The 23,947-nt window shown below is 39.5% G+C and overlaps 2 protein-coding genes across 6 annotated transcripts in view; one reads left to right on the plus strand and one right to left on the minus strand.

The window, feature by feature from the left end:
- Positions 1 to 23,947, minus strand: part of LOC136856944 (rootletin) — a 523,875-nt gene that overhangs the window by 18,133 nt on the left and 481,795 nt on the right. For all 4 annotated transcript variants that reach the window (XM_067135228.2, XM_067135229.2, XM_067135226.2 and 1 more), the window contains exons 11-12: positions 9,185 to 9,774; positions 194 to 1,421 (exon numbers count right to left, since the gene is read on the minus strand). In XM_067135228.2, coding sequence (XP_066991329.2) covers positions 194 to 1,421; positions 9,185 to 9,774 — 1,818 coding nt within the window. The remainder of the gene's footprint in view (positions 1 to 193; positions 1,422 to 9,184; positions 9,775 to 23,947) is intronic.
- The window catches only part of LOC136872515 (ionotropic receptor 93a), a 183,934-nt gene continuing 172,746 nt past the window's right edge, over positions 12,760 to 23,947 (plus strand). For both annotated transcript variants that reach the window (XM_068225006.1, XM_068225007.1), the window contains exons 1-2: positions 12,760 to 12,863; positions 16,209 to 16,335. The gene's annotated coding sequence lies outside the window, so the exon portion shown is untranslated. The remainder of the gene's footprint in view (positions 12,864 to 16,208; positions 16,336 to 23,947) is intronic.

The raw sequence follows: 23,947 nt of genomic DNA on the forward strand, positions 1-23,947 counted from the left end.
GCATATATACTCGTATTGTAATTATCCTGAAATTATATTCTTAATACTGTGTAACATAATCTTCAGCTATATTTCGATATTGTGGACCAGGAAACAGTAAAATCTCCTTATTTTGTGATTAAAAAGAATTGTAATCTTGTACCGAAATCTAACCTCGAATAACAACAGAAAAAATAGTATTAGTGTTCCTTACCTCTGACTCATAGCTTTCCCGCATAGCCTCCATGGCGTCGCTCTTGTGTGCCAACTCGCTCTGCAAATCTGCCACAAGCCGCCGTTCTTGACACAGTCGAGGTTTCAGTACAGAGTCGACCTCATGTTGTAGTCTTTCCAAGGCTTCTTCCGCCACAGCCAGTGCTTCTGACAAAGTGGCTACCTTGGTTGCCAAGATTGCTTTGTCTTCCTCCGTTTTCCTCAGAGCCGCCTGCAACTCGACCAGCGCCTGTTCCAACTCCACCACCCGAGTCTCGTCGCTCTGACGAGCAGCCCTGTGCCGACTTTCTGCTGCCTCTAGTCTTGCTCGAAGTTCAGCTTCGCTAGCTCTCAGAGCCTGCAGCTGTTTCTGGTACCCACTTTCTAGTTCAGACCACAGCTCATCTGCTTGTTGGAGTGTCTCCATGTAAGCTGTCTCCTTCTGCTCCAGTTCCACAATCCTGTTCATCATCTCGATTTCAGCTTGAGCAAGCTGCTGTAACCGAGCCATACATTCCATATCATCAGCATTGATCAATTCAACAGTTCCCCTCAGACTGTCTGCTACAGATACAATGGCAGCCCGCGACTTGGTTGGCACTGCCGGATGCCCAGAGTAAGTTTTGGTCACCCAATCTTTTGATCTTTCTTTCAAAGAGGCTAGTTCCTCTTGAAGTTCATCTATTGTTTTAAAAAGCTTATCTTCAACTTCTTTGGACTTTTGAAGCTCAATGAATGTGAAACCTTCTTCTGTTTGTACTCCTTGTGACTTAGTGTCTGAGACATTCAATGGACGTTTTCCTTTTTCGAGTAGAGGTTTTTCTTCCTGAGATCTTCGATGACTGGAATGTTGTTTGGACGATTTAAGGTACTCTCTCCGTCTGGGAACGCTACGGTTAGATGACGTGCTTTGCTTGTACTCGACAGGCAAAGCAGGTCCCTTGATACATGATGAGCACAATATCCTCCAAACATTCCAGAGTGTGACGGCTGGCCAACACCCTTGCAGCAGCTCCAGGCGGTGACGCAGTTCCATCTCCCGCTCCTCCAGTTCGTAGTTATGTTGCTCATACTTGCTCAGTACCGTCTCCAAGTACCGAGCCTCACGGCGCCATTTGTCGCCGTCAGCGAGGTTCTTGCGCAAGTTGGCATTAGCACGCCGCTCCTGCTCCAATTTCGCTTGAATTTCGTCTTTCCTATCAATGAGCTCTTGAAGCTTGGCTTCCAACCTGAAATTAAATCAATAAAATAATATAATCAAGATTTTTAAAAATGTTGGTTCCCATTTAAAAAGGCACATGAACCTGAAATAACTTTCCAAACCTTCTCCAAATAAAACACGACAAAAAGCATGTTCTCTCTCCCCTTAACATCAAGCAACTTTTATTCCAGAGATTTCTTTATACAACGCTTAGTTTATAAGATATTGTACAGTCTCAACTTATGTGGTCCACTCCGTGTAAGTTTTTCTTCTAAAGGCTATCATCCTGAACCAATGGACTTCATTTCTGCACTTAACATTTTGCGACAGTGATATTTTCCCAACAATACATAGAGTACCGGTACCTACCGAAACTGTTTGCTGTCTTACTTGTAACCACTGCCACACCAGGACGCTATTTTTCATCCCATAAATATTTAAAAGCTTATTTGCAGAATATGACTGCACATGAAAGATTGAATGCGTTAGCTCTTTTGTATATACACATATATGAAGAAAAACATTTGAGCATAGAAAATATAATCCATGACGTGGCCAAAAATTCCAGGAGACGTCTGCTATTGTAATCATCAACATGAATACAAATGTGTTTTAATTAAATAATTGGGTTATTTTGAAACCTTTAGTTTAGTGTTTCTCATTTCACAACATTCACCCATCATTATTTTATAGAAGTCCTCAAATTTTAATATCTCCCCCCCCCCCCACCTCACCGCCGAAATAATTTCCGTGGAAACGAAGTGTTAAGTTATTGCCGGTATTGTAGCACTGAGAGGGCTATTGAATTGTATGACTTATTTTGAAAAGTACCTGTGGTTGGTGGAAAAGTGGTAAAGAAAGAGGCTATTTAACACACAAACCGGGTGAGGAATTACAATGCATTTATCAGTTTAAATAACTTACTTAGGCCCATAAATATTCATAAGCAAACAACCATGTGTAACTGTAATAATAATAGTAATGACTAACATCAAAGACGCCCCAGCAAAACTCCAGAAAAAATATGGGAAGATCAACCGAGTAAAAAATTTAAGTATCTGGGTAAGATCATAATAAAAAATGGACTGCACAAAGAATCACTTAAGGAAAGAGTACACAAACTTGAAATAGCCTATCAAACGTCGCGCTCAATCTACAACAAAAAATGCCTGTCCCAAAATAATAAACTGCATCATTATGAAACTGTTCTGAAGCCAGTAGTTATGGACGCAACCGAAACCCTATCCCTAAATGCCAATAAAGGTCTCCTCGAAGAATTGGAGACAAAAGAGCAAAAAATCACCAGAAGTGCCATGGGATCCAATCACAAGAATGGTACCCATAAAAAAAATCCAACAACGAAGTGAACAGTAAAATAGAGAAAATTACAGAAACAATCCGTAAGAGACGGGCACGATATTACGGTCATCTCAAACGAATGGAGGGAAACAGGCTGACTAAACAGATCTTTAACTTTTTTGACTCCAAACCCAAAACCTCAATGCCCTGGTTTATGGACACCAATGCCGCACATAAAGCCCGAAGATGCCTTCAATAGAGATCTCTTCCGCAAAAAGATACTGACGAATGGGCTAAACCGAGAGAAGCAACCGAAAAGAAGGCATGGTACCACCTGGACAGAGGAACGTATGCTGGCCCACTCACAGAGAATGAAGGAATTCTGGGCTCAAAAGAAAGCGAAGCAAACTGCCAAATGTTTTTTTATTTTTATTTGCTAGGGGCTTTACGTCGCACCGACACAGATAGGTCTTATGGCGACGATGGGATAGGAAAGGCCTAGGAGTTGGAAGGAAGCGGCCGTGGCCTTAATTAAGGTACAGCCCCAGCATTTGCCTGGTGTAAAAATGGGAAACCACGGAAAACCATTTTCAGGGCTGCCGATAGTGGGATTCGAACCTACTATCTCCCGGATGCAAGCTCACAGCCGCGCGCCTCTACGCGCACGGCCAACTCGCCCGGTCCCTGCCAAATGTAACAAGACTTAACGTGGTCCTAGATGCCCCAACGAATAATAATAATAATAATAATAATAATAATAATAATAATAATAATAATAATAATAATAATAATAATAATAATAATAATAATAAGGTATCAATAAAGTTTGTCAATCATGTTGCTTTGCCAACCTAAGTCATCGTTCCCGTATGGGCCACATTTGTTTAATAGATATGTACCAGTTGCTTGTTAGGGCAATAGCCCCTATTTATTGAGAATGTTCAGATATATTGTATTTCAAACCTGTATAAACATAGTATGAATAAAGTTTAGTAGTAGTAATAGTAGTAGTAGTACTGAGCTTATTATTATTATTATTATTATTATTATTATTATTATTATTATTATTATTATTATTATTATTATTATTATTAGTTGGGGCCATCTAGGACCACATTAAATCTTGTTACATTTGGCAGTTTGCTTTGCCAAGAATGAGTTATCTTTCAAGGTCGTACGAATTCCCGAACTTCCACTATTTTGCATTCTTTAAGGAATTACGCCTTTGCTGGCGAGATAGAGTGTTTATAGTTTTCTGGTATGGGCTAGATTCTTTCATCGATTTCTCGCTATGACTGGACTGAAATGAATCATTTGCATGAACAAACGCTGTAACCTGAACGGATCACTCAATTTGAGAGGTGGTAGTAAGGATGGGCATTTGGGGTTCATTCAATACTTAATCACTGAAGTAAAATAGTTATAAAGTTCTATGCAAGAATATCCGTGCTTTGATATGATAGACTTTGTATGCTTGACTAAGTGCTAAACAAATTATATGATAAAGGAGGTACCTACACCAGGGAAATGCTGGGGCTGTACATTAATTAAGGCCACGGTCGCTTCCTTCCCAATCCTAGCCCTTTATAATCCCATCGTCGCCATAATACCTGTCCGTGTCGGTGAGACGTAAAACGAATGGCAAAAAATTGCTTACATAAAAACATATGTTTGGTTATGAAGTGACATAATATCCCAAAAAACGTAAGACAGTACTATGAAAATGAGTGCTAGGCACCGTGAGATCTGAAGTATTTTGCCACTGCCTTTATCAAAATCCCCCGGCATATACAGCCCATTAGGGACTTTGCTTGCTAAGACGACTGCTGCGCCACGTACGTAACGACAACCTCGGCGGTACTGGATGGCTTCCGTAACCATCTCATGAGCTTTAGTGAACCTTGTTCCAGCTCTCAGTCCTTGGACTAGCTGGGAATGAAACTCAGGCCTTCTGGGTAAGAGGCAGGCATGCGACAAGGCTGGTTCCCTTTGTTAATGATCCAGAAAATTCTACTCTAACCAGTTACACTATGTCCTGAATGTCATTATAGTCATCTCAGCAACTGATATGCTAACTCAGCCATACTGAGACCAGTGAAGGTTATGCTTTATTTTACCTTGTGCTGAACCCAGGACCTTTGTGCCCTAAGAATTTTAAGTATGAAATGTTACTACATTTCTGAAAATTTCTTGATATCACGGGAGTGACACGTGGCAACGAGGTAGCTACTTTCCGTCCCACGCTGGGATACGTGACGTCATCCGCACGTGTCGGCAGTGGAAGGATACAGAAGGAAGTTTATGTGGAATAAATATAATTAAATGAAAGAATTAGTGGTGAATGCAATATAATGATGGTCCTGTATTTATCATTAAGACAATTGGTCTTTAGTAAGACGAATTTGAGACTGTTAAGCCATTTCTGGGTATTATTTCAGAAGGGCGCGTGTGTCTAGCGTCCCCACGCGAAGTCGACAGAAAAGTAGTGCCTATCAAATGAGATCATCTAACCAGTTAATTTAAGGTGCATAAATTTTAAATGTCCAGGAACACTACCGATAGCCATGTAGCAAACTCTTTTAAATACGGTTCATTTAAGTCAGAAAAGTTACGCAAATTTTCTTGGCAGCAAAGAAAAAATGCCTGGAGAGAGGGGGTACTGTCTATAAATATAGAAGGGACGCCATGTTGAAACCCCTGCATTTTGTATCGTGAGGAGGCTGAAGACAGAGGGTTGAACTGCTCTGTAAATCGATCGACAAAAGTAGACTAAGTCCAACCAACAGATTTTAGCCGATGTGGCTGGGGTCTTGACTCCATGTGGAGATAGTTTTTCTTTGAGCAGAAGTAACTTATAAAAAGGACGGCCAAGATAGAGGAAGAAGTTTGTATATATAGTTGTGTGTGATAAGAGAAGTAATTCGTGTGCGGGAAATAAATACTATCAGTCGAGTGCGATCAACAAAATCAACAAGTGAAGGGTATTTCTTTTCTTTAATGTTTTATTTCCAAGAAAAATAAATAAATATTATGATGTACAGCCAGAAATGTAAAATGGCTAGATAAGCGGCAGAAGGTCACAGGTGAGCCGAAGGATGAAATCCGACGTCAATCTGAGGTAGGTGCCTTGCCATCTACTATATCTTGTTTTGTGATATCAAACTTATGTGCATTTGAAATGGGTTTTTGTGACGCAGTTGGTCACCTCTATGTTATTTGGCGAATGTCAAAATATGACGAAAGGTCATTTGTTTTATTTTCTACTTGGATAAATTTAAAATATTGCGAGTGCCGTGAGACATGTAAAAGTTATTAGTGAGGGCTTCGAAGTGATATCACGTCCAGAGTAGATCGTCATTTCCGTGAATTTATTGCCTATACCTTTGTGATGTCAAATTCAGATATTTTAACTGACGTTAAAATTCTCTGTTTGAAATTTTATGGAATTAATGTAAGAAGTCCATGGTTACCCATTTTCAATCGAGTGGAAGAGCACTGTCGGGTTGAGAAATTTAGAGTGGTGAATTTGGTCACGAAGGGAAACGTTATTCTATGTCCATTTAAACTGTGTCTGACTGGCGATAAAGAGTAGAATTTTGACCGTCATTTTGTGAAATCCGGTTTTGGAAAATACGAGATCATTATGCGAAGTGTTCATTATTAATGTATTTGTGCGTGTTATGCGTCGTAGATTCTAAGTATTTTATTCAATTTCTTTGTTAGTGAGAGCTGTCGAGTTGAGGCAGAGGTCAGAGTTCAGAGTTGTCGTATGAGTTGAGGATTTGTGAATCAGGTGATTGGAAGCCTGTAAATGTGCCGGGATATGTATAAGCCCGAGGGAGATTTTGTGTAATGTTTGGGATGGAAAGTAGAACTAGAGAATCCATGCCGGTATTAATTTACGACGTGTACAATTAGTGTAGGGCATTTTGAAGTATAATCTGTGTGCATTTTGTTGGTCGGAAATATCGTATTTGTTTAATTATGGCGGCGAATTTAAAGGTTTCATTCTGAGAGGCCAATCAAGCAAGACGAACAGATGTTTCATATCACAGCAGAGCGGGGTCGCGGCTCAATGCCGTCAGCTGATAGGAGTTCGCAGCTCGAATGACGGAATGTGCAGAGTGTGTTATGCATTGAAACGAGATTGCATTTCTTGGCAGGGGATAACGTTAACTGTTGGATCTAGTTGAAATTTTCATCCGGGAATAACGTGTGTGTTATTAGATACTCTAAATTTGTTTAATTGAGATTGTAATGTACATTTGGGACCACGAACTTAGAGTATAATGAGCGAGGTTAGCCAATTTCAGGGTTGTCCAAAATATAGAGCGATGGTAATGATTGTTTTGTTTGTGAGGGGCGCACAAAGCTTCACGGAAATTTTATGACAAGATATGACATCGTAATCGGTTTACATTGTACGGCGAGTTACTTATGGTTTTGCACTTAATTATCAGGGCTATCCAAGTAGTAATAATGGTTAGTATTAGATTAAATTAAAGTGTGATGTCTCGAAACAAGATGAATACTGGAAATAAGTGATGTAAATTTTTTCCAGCTACCGACGATATCCATCCAAAATGATTAAAAATGAATTACGTCAAGAAGTTAAGTAGGGAATTGTGAAAGAAACCATTCGTCCGCAGAGATAGAATTTGTTGTTCATTAAGATTTCATTAAATCATTTAAATCTATTTAATTATTAAATTCAGTGGAAACGTATTTTGAAATATTTTTAAATCAAGCGAATGACTTGAAGATGCAGTCTGGAAATCTTAGTTCATTTTTCAGGGGAATATGTAAATGTTAACGTAACGATTAAGGGGACATATCCGAAGGCAATGGATTTTACTGCCACAAAGTATTGTGAGAATTGTTGTTGTTGCATTATTTGACTTTGATTGATGGAGCAGTAAATGTGCTGGGGTTAGTAAAAGTGGAAACTTTGGTCATCAACCGATGTAACTTAATTGTGTTTGGCCTTCAGCTTAGAAACTTGGATGGTCATGGGATCATCAACCTCAGTGACTTAGAGTAGGGCCATATGCCACCGTAGCATCATTTTCCTTGCGGTAATCATCCACAATGACTTTAAAGTAACTTGAGATTAGATGTCGGCCCATGACATAGTCGCAAGTCACATCGAATCAATTAAGAGACCATGCCGTATAAGCACTGTGTGGCACACACCGATTGGACTGCCTTAATTATACCCAGAGTCCAGAGTTCGTGTTACGAGGACTGGACCATAAAGAATCACTATGATGGTACATGTAGTCTCACATGGAAGCCGAAACTAAGGATTTCCAGACTTTCTTTTCTTTAATTAATAATTGATAATAATTAATTGATAATAATTAATTGATAATAATTAATAATTAATTAATAATTTCTAATAAGGATGACCATCAGGCAGTTATGTCAAAGGCTCACACCAGTGTTCTGACCTTCTGTGTAAAATGATTGTGGTGTCCAGTGGACACGATTGGATCCCAATGATACCGATGATAAATGATTAACTCTTCAGAGATTACTTGAATAAATAGGAATATTTTTAAACAGACCTTTCATTTGAGTAGATAGATTAGAATTGCTGAACCCTACTTTTACCTCAGCAAGTGACGAAGAATTCGATACAACCCAAGAGACAGATCTCATGAAATTTTGCTGATAGGTAAGGAAGGTAGGTATCTTTAATAGTGGACCAAAAGGGTTCAGTGCCTATGGATCAATGCAGAAATATTTCAGTTTTTACTGTGTCATCTTAACCCCATGGCACTACAGCCCTTGAAGGGCCTTCGCCTACCAAGCGACCGCTGCTCAGCCCGAAGGCCTGCAGATTACGAGGTGTTGTGTGGTCAAGACGACGAATCCTCTCGGTCATTATTCTTGGCTTTCTAGACCAGGGCCGCAATCTTACCTCAGATAGCTCCTCAATTCTAATCACATAGGCTGAGTGGACCTCGAACCAGCCCTAAGGTCCAGGTAAAAAAACCTGACCTGGCCGAGAATCGAAACCGGGGCCTCCGGGCAAAAGGCAGGCAAGCTATCCCTACACCACGGGGCCGGCTACTGTGCCACATTAGTAATTTTAATATTTACTATCCTGAAGTGATATAAGAAAATAAGTATTTGAAGCCTGTTCTATGTTCACACACCTTCCATTGTTTCAGTGTTACAACATTCTTACGTCATTAATGGATCGAAGGCACACACAAACTTTATGCAATATATTGCCTTGTGTCCGCCGGGGAAAATCAGCACATAATCACGGCATTTGTTAAACCCGGAAGATTTAGATATTTCTTGTGTTCATTCTCATATTTCAGACTACCCGATCATAATACAGCATTGTAAGTATTCTAAATACCGGGCTGACACGGCGTTTTCAACTTTTCGGCTTAGGTTCTGGATGACATAAACCCTTTTATTTGGAACTGATTAAAATACCTAAAGGTTAGTGTAAAGTTAGGTTTAATTAATACATACTTCTGACAGCGCAGTCTGGTGTCGTTTTCAGCCTCCTCCAACTCGCAGCGCTCCTCCTCCAGCCTGGAGTTGTCCACCTGCAGCCTGGCCACCTTAGCGGACAACTCCTTGACCTGGACCGCCAACACAAGCTCCCTCTGCAGACGTTCTGCAAGCAATTTGGCTTGCTGTTCACCACTGCTCTCGTACACTCGCACCTTTTCCTCCAACATCTGCAGTCTCTCTCGACAGAACGCCAGCTCGTTTGCAGGTAGCAATCCAGACCGCTCCTCTTCAATCCTCTCTTTGAACTGAGTCAATTTCTTGATCTCAGCAGTGAGTTCGCCATTAAGAGACAAACCCTCAGTCTGTGTTCCTCTTGAGATCCACTCTACAGCATCTCCTTCAAAAATGCCGCTTTCCTGGAGGCATTCTGCGTTTTTTAACTGTTTACTCAAGCTGTCCTCGGGGTCCTCCTTAGTAATCTTGTCGCTTTCATGCGAGGAATGAGGCATCTCCGAAAACGGAGAGACCGTAGCTACGATTCGACCGGGAAATTTCGAGAAAGCGCTGTTTATAGTTGCAAATTCCGAGAGATTCTTGAAGACATCCTGAAACAGAATTCATGCATGAGTAGAATTGTGGGAAAGTGGATCTTAGGTGGTAAGACATCACGTTAAAATCTAACATACCGCACAGTAAAATTATAACAAACAAATTTAGATCACTCAATATACGATATAACTTTATATGGAGTTTTATGAGACTGTTACACTATATATAAATCTGAAGGTTACTGAGGAAATTAACTGAAAGTAAATAATAATAATAATAATAATAATAATAATAATAATAATAATAATAATAATAATAATAATAATAATAATAATAATAATAATAATAATAATATCTGACTCCTTGGCTGAATGGTCAGCTACTACCCTTCGGTTCAGAGAGTTGCGGGTTCGATTATCGACCGGTTCGGAGATTTTAATCACTTCTGATTTATTATTCTGGCTCGAAGACTGGGTATTTGTGTCTGTATCAACACTCTCCTCTTCGTATTCATACAACACACCACACTACCAATCACCTACAGTAGCCGGCAATAGTGTAATTACATCCGGTCATATATGATTGGCGTCAGGAAGGTCATCAAGTCGTGAAACAGGACCATATCCACATGTGTGACACAGTTCTCACCCGAGACTCCTCAGTTGTGGGGAAATTGGAATAATAATAATAATAATAATAATAATAATAATAATAATAATAATAATAATAATAATAAATAATGATTTAACAAGTGGGCTAGGTTAAGGCACTGCCATCTCCTTCCCATTCCTAAATATTTGTCATCATGTGTTCGTGTGACATTAAGACCACTACGAATCAAAAATAAACATGGTTTGCAGAAATTTAGCAACTGGTGTGATGTATCATATCTTACGTACCTCAGGTTGTAAAATCTAAATTTGTCCTTAGAAATGCAGTATCACCTACAGTCCGCGCACCTTTTAGTGATACATGGACTCCCTAATGCTGAATCGGTCGACCTCGGTTATGTTCGAGATACGTATTGGCAACCTTTGAAACACAAACTATGAATCGCTTATGCATCGCTGTGCGACATCTGGTGTACACTTTACGTACTAGTACTGTTGTTATTTACACAGCAAAGCCAAACTATAGAAGTCATGCTAGGAACAAGATTCGCATCGAGAAATGTTATATAATGTGTGTGTGACACAGTTGTTCGCTTAATATAATAAAGGTTTAGAAAATTCATATCGATCGATCATACTATCGATTCAATTCAGATTTCAGTTCCATTAAGTTGGCAGTATTACCGGAATCGGGAGAGCTCCCTCCTTACTCCTCACCCCTGTTCAAAAATCAATCACTAAAAAGTGTGCGGATAATAATATTCCTAGAATATTTTTGTCATGAAGCTGTCTCCATATCACAATGTAGGGTGTTGCTTATAACTTTTGTAGGAATATTTCGAAGACACTTCAACTTCTCTTACCGATTAAGTGGCTGCGTGGTTTGGGTGACGTAGCTGTGAGCTTGCATTTGGGAGATGGGTTCGAATTCCACCGTTTTCCGTGGTTTTTCATTTAACTAGCCTTATTACGGCCACGGCCTCTACCTTCCGAGTTCTAGCCCTTTCCCACACTTCCGTCACCGAAAGTCTTCCATGTGTTAGTGCGACGTTAAACCACTAGCAAACAAAGAAGAAGAAGGAGGTTGTAGAAGATTCGACTGAATGCGGGCACTTTTTCTAGACTGAACCTGAGAATTTGGAAATTTTTCTCCAGCTAGTTTCTCTTACCATATAGTGTCAGGACAGAGTCTACCAGCCCGTCCACCTCTCCTTTACACTATTACATTGCCCTAGTACGTAAGAGAGTGCACAGGACAGTTGAAGTCTGGCGGAGGAGGTAGAACAGTGGGGTAGTAAATAGTCCCCCTTCAAATCCGCTATCCTGTCTCAAACACTACGGGTAGTACTACAGCTAATACTGACCCAGGCCTTGCATAGGGATAGTAACTATATTTTTCACTAGAAAGATAGCCACTACCCCAGATATTAGCCTGATGCAAGCCAGCGTTTAAAGTAGGGCCCACGAGAGTTGAAGTCTGACGTTTAGCGCCACCGGCGAGAAAAAGTTGACTAACGCTGCTCGAAAATGGCCTGTTGCTATGGCAACGATAACAGAGTTGCAACATTTTAGGACGCTATCACCACGTGGGTTTGCTTGCTCTCAGTCACTTTTGTCATTCATATTCTGACTGATTTCTTTTCTCGATGAAGTATCGTCTTCCTATTGTGTTTATTATACCGTAGATCATTTTTTAATTGTACAGGTACCGTTAACAATCGGAGTTAAATAATAAAAAACTATCAATGTGGGTAGTGTTGTTATATTCTGTGATTAACATGTGCATTTGTTGAGGTTATTGTCAGAAACTGATGATTTTGTTAGTCATTATGAAATATTTTATATATATCGATAATGTCGTGTTCTGTCTTAAATGCTGGAATTATTAACACGAGCTTAGGAACCGGTTAAGGTAAACGAATTGTATTAGGCCTAGGCCTACATGTTTTATTAAACACTCAGCCTGTATGAAAGGGTGGTAGGCTGCAAATGGAGGTAACTATGACAACGCAGCGTACTTCGTAGTTACAGCTTTCGCCGCTCACCTGTCAGACTTCAACTCTCGTGGGCCCTACTATAGAATTGCTCATCGGTTTCAGTTCCAGTCTATCCCTCTCTAGGATGGTGGCTCATTAGGGCAAGCACTGTCACTGGAGGATATGCTGTCAGGTTTAAAGGTAAGTTGCTGCAGATATAATATTGCATTTGCAGTACTGAATCACCAATGTTTGCGGTAAAGAGTTTTGCTAATTTGCCGTTATGAAATCAAGGAAGATTTGCGGTAAGTCTTACAATTCAGCACTGTTAGTTTACGCTGCACTCGAATGTTCCGCCAGCCACGTAAGCTATGTATGAGTCATGTGACATCTCAGAACTGGATTACTGAGGCAAGCCAGACAGTCATTGTAAAGGCAGTAAGTTACTTACGTGGGCGAAGTGAGTGCGATCTTTTAGGAACGTGTATTGTATTACACTTTTCAGTCGGAGAAAATTATCTGTGACAGACATGGAGGTTATTGGATGCACCCGAGGAGGTAAGAAGTGAAAAGTACGCAAGGAATTACAAATGAATTTCTCTCGCGCTTTGTAATTAATTGTACTTAAAGGATTTGACGCAGTAGACTTCATAATTTTAGTTTCCTGTTCATATATCTACGAAATTACTGAGAGTTACTGTTAATGTCTACAAAATGGTATGATAGTTCGTTGTATCAAGTGTATGAAGGAGTTTCTGGAAAGTTTTATATTATGGGAAGTTGTTAGGCTTAATCTTTAGTGGCATAAGTGAATGGAACAACAGAACGGGTTAAATGTATCTGCATATAATACATCATTCTCATTCAATGTGCGTTTTATTTCGAATTACAGTATTTCTACGTAGAACAGACTTGACCTGATGACAGTTTTTACAGGAAACTTCCGAATTCTAGGCGAAACGTTTAGCAAACCAAATTATTTTGAACATTCTGGAGTTCTATAAATACTTTTAGAAACGTGGATCAACAATTCTTTAATTGGTTTTAAGAGGTTTATTGCATTCCTTTCGATTAGAAAATTTGGAAGACAATGAAAGCCTTATATACAGTACGAATATATATCCAAATTTGACAGCATAACCACTCACCTTGTTGCAATATTAGTCTATTATGGTACGTAAATCTTGAAAACAGAATGTGGATAACTGTGTTCACAAAGGTGAATTCTGTCTGATCGATAACATAGAAGTATCCGGTTATAGACATCACAATGCATAAGATATCCCGCTACCTTATTAATTTCTAAGGCATAACAAACAAAACGTGAAATTACGGTGGTGGCAGAGAGCTGGGGATAGAAATGAAGGAGTTCAGCGGTACTAGATCTGAGCCTACTAACTTGGCTCCATGTAAGGTTGCGTATATTTCCAAAATTTAAGGAATTCGTAAGGAATGAAGCCTAATTTTGACTTCCATTTTTATGTGTATGCCTGTTCTCGTCTATTAGTCTCTGGTCTGTCAAATGGAACTACAACTCAGTCTCTTATTTAGAATAAGACTGCAACAAGGTTCCGGTAGGTTTTACTTCTAACAAAATATTCGTAATTGGGTTGTTTTAGCTGGGAAGCCCGGATCCTTGACTGAATGGTCTGCGTAGTGGCTTTCAGTTTATAGAGCACCGGTTTCAATTCACGAACGGACAGTTATTATAGGCATGCTTGGTTAATTCCTACAGTTCGGGGGCTCAGGGTTTTGTAATAATCTTAATACATATTCACATGCATACATCAGAAAACCACTCACAACAGATGGGCTGAGTGGCTCAGACTTTTAAGGTACTGGCCTTCTGACCCCAACTTGGCAGGTTCGATCCTGGCTCAGTCCGGTGGTATTTGAAGGTGTTCAAATACTTCAGCCTCGTGTCGGTAGATTTACTGGCAAGTACAAGAACACCTGCGGGATTAAATTCCGGCACATCGGCGTCTTCGAAAACCGTGAAAGTAATTAGCGGGACATAAAGCCACTAACATTATTTTTAGTAATACCACCCACAACAGAAACACGCGGTAGTAGGTACATCTCTCCACGGAGGTTCGACGTCAAGAAGGGAATCAGAGCCTAAAACTGGGCTTAATCTAAATTAACATCGATCTCAGATAATTCGGAAAATGGCCAAGAAATAAGTTTGAGAGGATAGGGAATGTCTCCTAATAACTACTGCAGTTCATCTACAAATCGAAGTTTAACAAGTTTTAGAAAAGAAAACCACAAACAAAATATATTTAAGTTCTGTTTGGGCCTTCTGTGGACCACGTGGTTCTTATCCCTAGCAGCTTTCTTCTTAGACCAGTACTCCATCTTTCATTGTGAACGTCTTTCCGCTCCTGAGTCCATTTCGTACCTCGTCCCGGACGCACTGTTGTTTTTTTTTTCTTTTTCTGTTAGTGACTGGAGAGAGTTCGATGTTGTGATCAACGTTCTGTACCTATTCCTGTCGTATATTTCACTAGGAGCAAAGTCCAATTGTTGAAGGTCTTTTCTGACAAGTCTTGACCACTTGTCATTAGTAGCTTTCCCTTTAGAGATGATATGGAGGATTCTGGAGGTGAGCCTCTGATAGTCCATTCTCAAAGAAAAAAAGATGTTAATGTTAATTGCTCTACGCTCCAATAACTACTACTACAGTTTTCGGAGACGCTGAGGTGCCGGAAATTTTTTCCGCAAGAGTTCTTTTATACGCCAGTAAATCTACAGGCACACGGATGGCGTATTTGAGCGCATTCAAATACCACCGGACTGAGCCAGGATCGAACCTGCCAAGCTGAGGTCAGAAGACCAGCACTTAAACCGTCTGAGCCACTCAGGCCGGCCAAATGAATTAATGACCATTAGGTTCTTCAGTATGTCGAGACACCTTCAGCATTCTTCTGTAACACCACATTTCAAAAACTTCTATTCTTTTTTCTGATCTAGTTATCGTCCATGTTTCACTTTTATACAATACCACGCTCCAGATGAAGGTCTTCAGAAATATCTAATTCCTATGTCAATGTTCGAACCCCCTATGCCCAAAATGTAAGCTCAGAGCTACGAGACCCGAACCGCGTAGTCAACCCGCTGGGCATATATATAATGCTATTTGTTCGGGGTGTCGACCTATGAAGATCTTTTGACCCTACTTGCGCCATATGTGAGGAATCTGCATGCATTATGTAAATAGCGAAAGTGTAAAGGACGACACAAACACCCAGTCCCCAGGCCAGGGGTATTAATCATTTACAATTAAAAACCCTTGACCCGGCCAAGAATCGAACCCGGAGCCACCGGGTGACAGGCGGATACATTGCCCTCTATACCGCGGGGTCAGACAATACGCTCGGTAACTTAAGAACTACAGTATTTTGGGAAAAATAATGTGGCAAACGCTAATGGCATGAAGAAAAATCATCGGCAAATTGTGAGACGTTAATATTGGTTCCGTTAGGAGTAAAATTTTGGTTTACAGTGTATGATTCCATGGTGGTAATTAACGAACTGCTGTCGATATAAGCCATTTTAATTTTGTTATTTACCAATTACATATATTTCATGGTTTCAACCAAATGTATAAGTCGTTTGTTAAAGAGAACGTGACTTCTGACCTTACAATCAATGATGGAACGATGGAGAGGAATAGGAATTTCCACTGACTGCTGACAAACTAGACTTCTCGTTCTAATGCCGCAGCACACATTCTGCTGCTGGCAGCGCATTGATGAGGTTGGTTGGGGGAGTTTAATCTTCCTATTGGAGTATGCGTTGGAAACGATAGGAACATTAATAGTGATGTAATTCGTTTGTGTAACCATCACACACACATTTTACAGATCGGCTTTTTTTTTTTTTTTTTTTTTTTTTTTCCAGTAATACACGGAATTAACATGGGGAATTTCAAAATGTGTGAGCGTTGACTGTCCAACAAATGGTGGAAGTGCATTGTCTGACTGGTGGACCTCACAGTGAAGACTACTAAGGCGCGGTTCAGAAAATAGTGAGTAATGTCTTCTTATTGCTCTAGTAAAACATAACATGTCTATGATTTAATTCTATGAGTCATGATTGATTATCGTGTGCTCTTCGGATAGGCCTAGAGCAGGTTTCTCTACTTTTCGCTGTTGTGTGACCTGCACGTCTGGCTATAATTGAAGAGCGTCTGTTCAAAAGGGGCGATTTCCACTTCAAAAGCTGCCTCTGTGGATTAGTGGTAGAGTGTCGGCCTCCGGATCCTAAGATAGCGGGTTCAAACCCGGCAGAGGTAGTCGGATTTTTAAAGGGCGTTAAAAAACCCATTCGACACTCCATGTCGTATGATGTCGGCATGTAAAAGATCTCTGGTAACACATTTGGTGTTTACCCGACAACATTCATTACATCACAGCCATAGACACCCAAGAGAGTTTCGGTTTACTCTGTCTGCCATCTAGTAGGCCTAAATAAAACGAAACGTCAAAATTCGCGAGCAAACAGCCAGATGGCGTCAAATCGAAATGTCTACATACGGTAGCTGAAGCCATACGATTATTATTATTATTATTATTATTATTATTATTATTATTATTATTTCCACTTTAAAAAAATTACTTCTACAAAATGCATTGCAATAGATGAACAGGAATACTACGAAATGTTTACTTGGACCGAAATATTTCCCCACGGAGTTTCTTCTGCCATTCATTTTGTGATATCTGAAGAGATATATTTTCGGTTTCGACTCAGTAGGTATTTTACCGAATATCACGAACAATCCAGACATAAAAGATGTAATTCCTAAAACTTTGTAGCATACCAGATCATGGTACGTTTCACGTGCCTTTAATTTTCAATTTTCCCCACAACTTTGATGGAAATAGCGCCTTTTGACCAGACACTTCTCAATTGATTCCTTTTTGAATATTTAACTGTAGATCATCAATCACGTAAATTTACTTCCATATCTCTGAGTTTTAGTTTTCACAACAAACATTCGAACTAAATGTATGCATGACATTTATAATAGCATAATCAAATCAAATATATATTTTCACATCTACAGAATATTCAGAATTGTATAAGTCACAATATAAACGATTATTAATGTTCATTTTAGTGAAAGCCATTTTCTCTTTAGTTTCAACTTACCGGTAGTTATTACACAACTTGGAAGATTTTCAGTCTTTCTAAACAATTTTAACTTTAATAAATCTTTTTAAAAAACCTGAAAAATTGACATTTAAATAAAATTTTAATTTTTCATGCGTATGTTATTCATATCAATAGTTTCAACGGTTATATAAATGTCAACTACACATTAAGATGTAAAACAAAATATACTATCTGTATTCATTCATTCAATACCAGAATATTGTTATGCATCAAGTAATTTTAAAGTACTGTGAAACAAGCGAACTTATGCTTCGTAAATTGATAAAATGTGTGATAGGAACAAATTGTTGGTTATACTGGGGGAATAAGGGATCCATAGGTTATTATAAGCAATCAAATGTGTTTATGTTAAGAATAAGGCTACAGTGAAAAACGAAAGTAGATGGTAGTTACAGGGGATAAATGGGGCTGTAATATTTAACCATTTACACGGATATTTTACAGAGAGGTATAATATGGCAGCATAGAATATGCTGTGTAAAATGGACCATCTATTTTGTCTTAAGCCACTGACTTAGTCTTAAAGGCTGACTGTGTTGAAAACTTGCTATATTTATATATATTTATATTTATATGAGAAATGCAGCGAGTACAGTATGCATAATGTGAAAACCAGCATTTTCAACACAAATTAGGTCGGTTGATCTGAAATCTAACAGAATTGAAACGAGTGGACTATTTTCAAAAATTTTAGGTGTTTATTTCCAAGAATGGTATTACAGTGAGATATATCTGAGTTGATGTTCATGTAGGAAGTGCGTTCCTACAGTAGGGCCCACGAGAGTTGAAGTCTGACGTTTAGCGCCACCGGCGAGAAAAAGTTGACTAACGCTGCTCGAAAATGGTCTGTTGCTATGGCAACGATAACAGAGTTGCAACATTTTAGGACGCTATCATCACGTGGATTGGCTTGCTCTGTCACTTTTGTAGTTCATATTCTGACTGATTTCTTTTCTCGATGAAGTATCGTCTTCCTATTGTGTTTATTATACCGTAGTTTATTCCTGAATTGTACAGGTACCGTTAACAATCCGAGTTAAATAATAATAAAAACTATCAATGTGGGTAGTGTTATTCTATTCTGTGATTAACATGTGCATTTGTTGAGGTTATTGTCAGAAACTGATGATTTTGTTAGTGATTATGAAATCTTTTATATATATCGATAATGTCGTGTTCTGTCTTAAATGCTGGAATTATTAACACTAGCTTAGGAACCGGTCAAGGGTAAATGAATTGTATTAGGTCTAGGCCTACATGTTTTATTAAACACTCAGCCTGTCTGAAAGGGTGGTAGGCCGCAAATGGAGGTAACTATGACAACGCAGCGTACTTCGTAGTTACAGCTTTCGCCGCTCACCTGTCAGACTTCAACTCTCGTGGGCCCTACTATAAAACCAAACCTTGCAAAGTTTGCATACTCCGACTCTCAAACATGCGGAGACAGACTTGTAGTATACCAGACGTTGGAAGATAAGTGGAGCAGGAGTCTGTGGTTGGATTCAATGTATAAGAATTACAAGGTAAGAAGCAGAGAAGCGAAAGGGGCTTAATTTCCAGTTCTAAATGAGATAACATGTAAGAGATTACATTCGAAGGATGATGAACATTGTAAAATTTAATCTATACAAATATTATATAGGCTTATATATAAATCAAATAAATCGATAGCATCTCGTGTCTATTTTGGAAATATTTTATTGTTCTCCGCTTCAGATAATATCGATTTACAGTGGTGCAAACTTTTTAAAATATAATTTACTTTGTATGTCCTAAAGATCTGCGATAAAAGTATTAATGATCAATAATAACATTTAAATTACAGCATAACAAAATGTACTAATGCATTTCCATTTTTTTCACAAGTGCAAAATTTACCCATTCACTGGGCGTAAACTTCCCAACGTAACGAAGATTTTCTATCCTTTTTGCTACATAAATATTATCTGTATACTTTAGGTTACTACATAAGTATCCTAATGGATGAAAAGTCTCTTCAGTAGACGTTATTTCATAGTCTAGAAATGGCAAGTATGTTCCATAACTGTGTTTCAGAATTAGCTTCCAGGAAATCCCGAACTAAGTCAGGTTTAACTTAGTGATAGCTTGTTTACTCGTTTGGAAATCTTTTGGGAATTTTCGGCTACGGGTTACCACCGTGTGGCAATATCTGACGGGAGTGAGATGTGACCTTGGTAGTAGATGTTGTGTTTGTAACTTAGACGACGGGAAGAGATAATATTTAGGCATCTTGTGTTCAGGAAGGCTGTTGGCCTACACTGGTATAGTTGCTCAAAGAGTGCATGGTTTTGTATGTTTCTCGCATTTAATATTTTGTCATACTTAATTTTTATGATAGTATAGAGTATCACATTTTTACCATAGATCCGACCAAGTGGTGATAATGATGATAAGCTCTAGATGTGATGTGAATGATCACAACTATAAAATCTGAATCACCAAGTCTGTTATGTATAAAGTAATATGACCTAATGAGGCAAAATGTCTTGTACTAAACCGCTAAGATATTATCTAATAATCGAACAGTATAGACAACTACAACCTCCGTCGGACATACTGAAATTATTTTGTCTAATTGCTTATTAATGAGAGAGTACTTTAAATAGCATTTGCCTTTTGGGTACTCTACATATTAAATATGCTACCATTAAAAAAATAAACTTGCCAATTTTGTGTGTGTGTGTGTGTGTGTGTGTGTCTGTGCGTGTGCCATATTGAGCGAGCAGTTTCTGATCGGTGAGAGTGGGTTCCATTACTGGCTCTTGCATGAAGAGCTAGGTGTGAAAACTCCATCTGGATGCCGTACGGCTATATAATAACTGAGAAGAGAACTGGGCTTAAATATTTCTCTCCCTCTACTCTAAACTATAGGAGAATTCTGTTACTGTACTCGGCATATCGAGCATTCCTTTCACTACAATTCTTTGCGCGCAGCTGTGGGCTCACATCCGGGAGATAGTGGGTTCGAACCCCACTGTCGGCAGCCCTGAAAATGGTTTTCCATGGTTTCCCATTTTCACACCAGGCAAATGCTGGGGCTGTACCTTAAGGCCACGGCCGCTTCCTTCTCACTCCTGGCAGTTTCTTATCCCATTTTCACCAAAATACCTATCTGTGTTGGTGCGACATAAAACCAATTGTATTATAGTTAATTTTCTTATTTCATCGTGTTACTTGATCTCCGTTTCTTAAAGTAGCTCGCATTAAGGAATATTTTATACTGTGTTCCATGGCGAGTAGTTCGTTAAAAAGCAATATCTTAAGAAACGTGAATTCTGAGTATGTAGGGTCACTTTCGAAAGAGCACCGAGCAAGTGGTTGCGTGGTTTGGGTCACAGAGCTATCACCCCACTGTCGGCAGACCTGAAGATGTTTTCTGTGGTTTCCCATTTTTACACCTGGCAAATGCTGGGGCTGTATCTTAAGGCTATGGTCGCTTCCTTCCCACTTCTAGCTATTTCCTATCCATTCGTCGCCGTAAGACCTACCTCTGTCGGTGCGACGTAAAGAATGTTGTAAAAAAAAAAAACAAAAAAACCGTTCAAATGACTCTGCAAGCAAGTATTACTGCATCTGTTTTTTTTAACGTATATATAATTCGAGTAATGAACTGGAATCACAGATAATGTTATGCAGTATAGGGTTAAAAATGCGTTGAAGGATGTGAGCAAATGCAAAAAGAACTCGACGAAGGTATTAGATATCTGACAATGGTGTGCTGATAAGCGGTGTAAAATGTAGGTTGTACGTTTCATCAAGAGGCTGAGTGGTTCAGACGGTTAAGGCACTGGCCTTGACCCCAACTTGGCAGGTTCGATCCTGGCTCAGTCCGGTGGTATTTGAAGGTGATCAAATACGTCAGCCTCGTGTCGATAGATTTACTGGCAAGTAAAAACTCCTGCGGGACTAAATTCCGGCAGTTTGCCGTCTCCGAAAACTGTAACAGTATTTAGTGGGACGTAAAGCAAATAACATTATTATTATTATTATTATTAAGGCGCTGATGGCTGTAAGTACAGTAACTTGGGTAGGCAGGGAATACGTTCGGGAAGGCATTCTGTCTCTGTCTCGGCCGGGATAAGTATGTATTATTCACTTGGTCAGGGCTAAAGTGCTCCGTACAAATAACGCTGTGAACACCAGGTGTCGAGTTCTTCACCTTAACTGCCTTCGTCCTGAGGGCCCGACAGTCTGAGTTCTTAAGGAATCTACATCAATCCACATTTTAAAACAATGACGTTCTCTCCATAACAAAAACAAACAAGCGTGTCTACGTTTGATACGCACTAGCCTACGAGAAGAAAACTTACCGATGGAAAGCAATGGCGTGTTTTCTGATCCTGTCATTCCTATTGTTGCAACCATACACACAGTCCAATGATAAACAAGGGCTCCATTAGGTCACAGGTAACTTACTGGGTAAATAAAAACTTATGACTAGCAACCAGCTCAAACTGCTCCCCAGCCAGCCTTGTTGCCGAACAATATGGCTGCCGCTTTCAAGCAGTGGTCCCGTTTGGCTTGCTCCATTACTCTCCTCCCTGGTTTCTTCTTTACCAGAATGATAAATAAATTGTTCACGCTGGATGTTGGTATACAAGAGTCTCTTCTCTGCGGCGAACGCTGGGAGGTGACTGGGACGACGATAAGGAGGATAAGAAGCCAAGAAAGATCCTCCAGTAAACTACCACTCTTCGGTAATTATAGTTTATCAAAATTGCAGGGGAACTCGCATAGTCGTGCGTTACCTTTAGCGTTCCGACGGAAGTCAACTCGATCAACTGCTGTGACGTTTTTACTGTCCGACCACCGTTGACCCTATTATAATCCAGACGCTGAACGTATAATACTGTGGCAGCTTCTGATCCCAAAACTTGGCCCGCCCTAGTGATAATGAGGGTTGTCAGTCTGTCTGTTTCCTCTGCACACTAGGGGGTGCGTGTCGTTCAAAAGGCAAGTGAGCGCTGTCAAGAGCAAGGTCATCATATTTGGCGTCGATTATTTAAACACGTTAGCATTTCATTTATTCTTAAGACAATATGAATGTAAAAATCCGACCATAAACCACAACACAAACCAATATCGCAGAATATTTTGTTTCGTGCATAACCCGTGTAGTGGTCGCAGATGTTAGAAAGAAAGAAAGAAAGAAAGAAAGAAAGAAAGAAAGAAAGAACTGGCAAATAAACTCGACAAAGAACTTTCAAATAGCCTTAAATGACCGCCATGAGCTATATTAAATACAAATAGCAGGTCTCCCTAAATTATTATGCTTGAATTCATATCAAAGTTAACCTACTCAAATATTACTTTTATGCAGCTAATATGTGTTTCGCCTTCAGTAAAGAAAGGAAAAGTGCAATCACGAATTATGGACTGGGAGGATGATGATAATGATCCTTGCCTACGTTGTTCTTCGTAACGTATTCGTATGTATTATATATCAGTCGTAGTTTTAGTCTCCTTTCTTTCCTTAGCAGATCTACTACTACTTGGTTGGGTATCACCCATGAGCGCGGAACCAGTACTATTCGTTCGAGTGTCACTGCTACTCGTGCTCGGTTCAGGATCGTTTGTGTGCACTAGCAGATTTGAGGTTCTTCTGGTTCGTTAATTTCCAGGTTTGATTCCCATGGCCTTCACATTATTACATGAAGCTAAGTGAAAAACAATGCACTTCACAAATACGTCCGAGCTAAAACGAGACTGACTTCTATTTAATAAGAGGTGTGTTAACAGAGCTGTAAAGAATTCTGTTGGGGAATGCAAACTTCTAGTTTAAAGCCCACTGTCGTCATAAATTACTCCCTGTTGGGCAAGCAAATGGCCGAGAGATCAAACGTTTGCCGAACTGTTTGAATGCCGATGGGTATGCGTTGCCCGTTTCAGCTTTATACGAGGTGTGCTTAGTCTCTCCGCAAACTGCAATACGTAAATATCTCGTACACACCCACTACTTAAACTTGCATCCACGGTTACTAGACTAGACCGCTTGCATCTGTTATGATTTGCCCTAGCATCATCAGATGCACACCTAGATCTATGATTGTGGTCTTAACAGCAGGCAGTTTTAGTACAAAGACATTAACGAATTTGATCAAATATCTGTTTCATCTTATTTGCCACCTCCAGAATGACCATCATGCTTTTTTTTAGAGAAGAAAAACTTGCCCTGTAAATTAAGACGTTCTTAACTTTAGATCTGACTAACTGGTGATAGTGATGATGAGCTCGAGATGTGATTAGAATGATCACAAATCAGTTATCTGAATCACCAACCAAGAAGTTATGAAAAATTTTCCGTAATATCGTACGTTCAACCTCAAAGATGTTCCAACAATACGGTAATGAAACGTTAGGAACAACTACAATCTCTTGCGTTCATACGCTTTGCCCATTTACTAGTACTCTCCTATTTTATAGATCTCTCATTTTATGGT

Source organism: Anabrus simplex, chromosome 1 (assembly GCF_040414725.1).
Source record: "Anabrus simplex isolate iqAnaSimp1 chromosome 1, ASM4041472v1, whole genome shotgun sequence".
Lineage (NCBI taxonomy): Eukaryota > Metazoa > Arthropoda > Insecta > Orthoptera > Tettigoniidae > Anabrus > Anabrus simplex.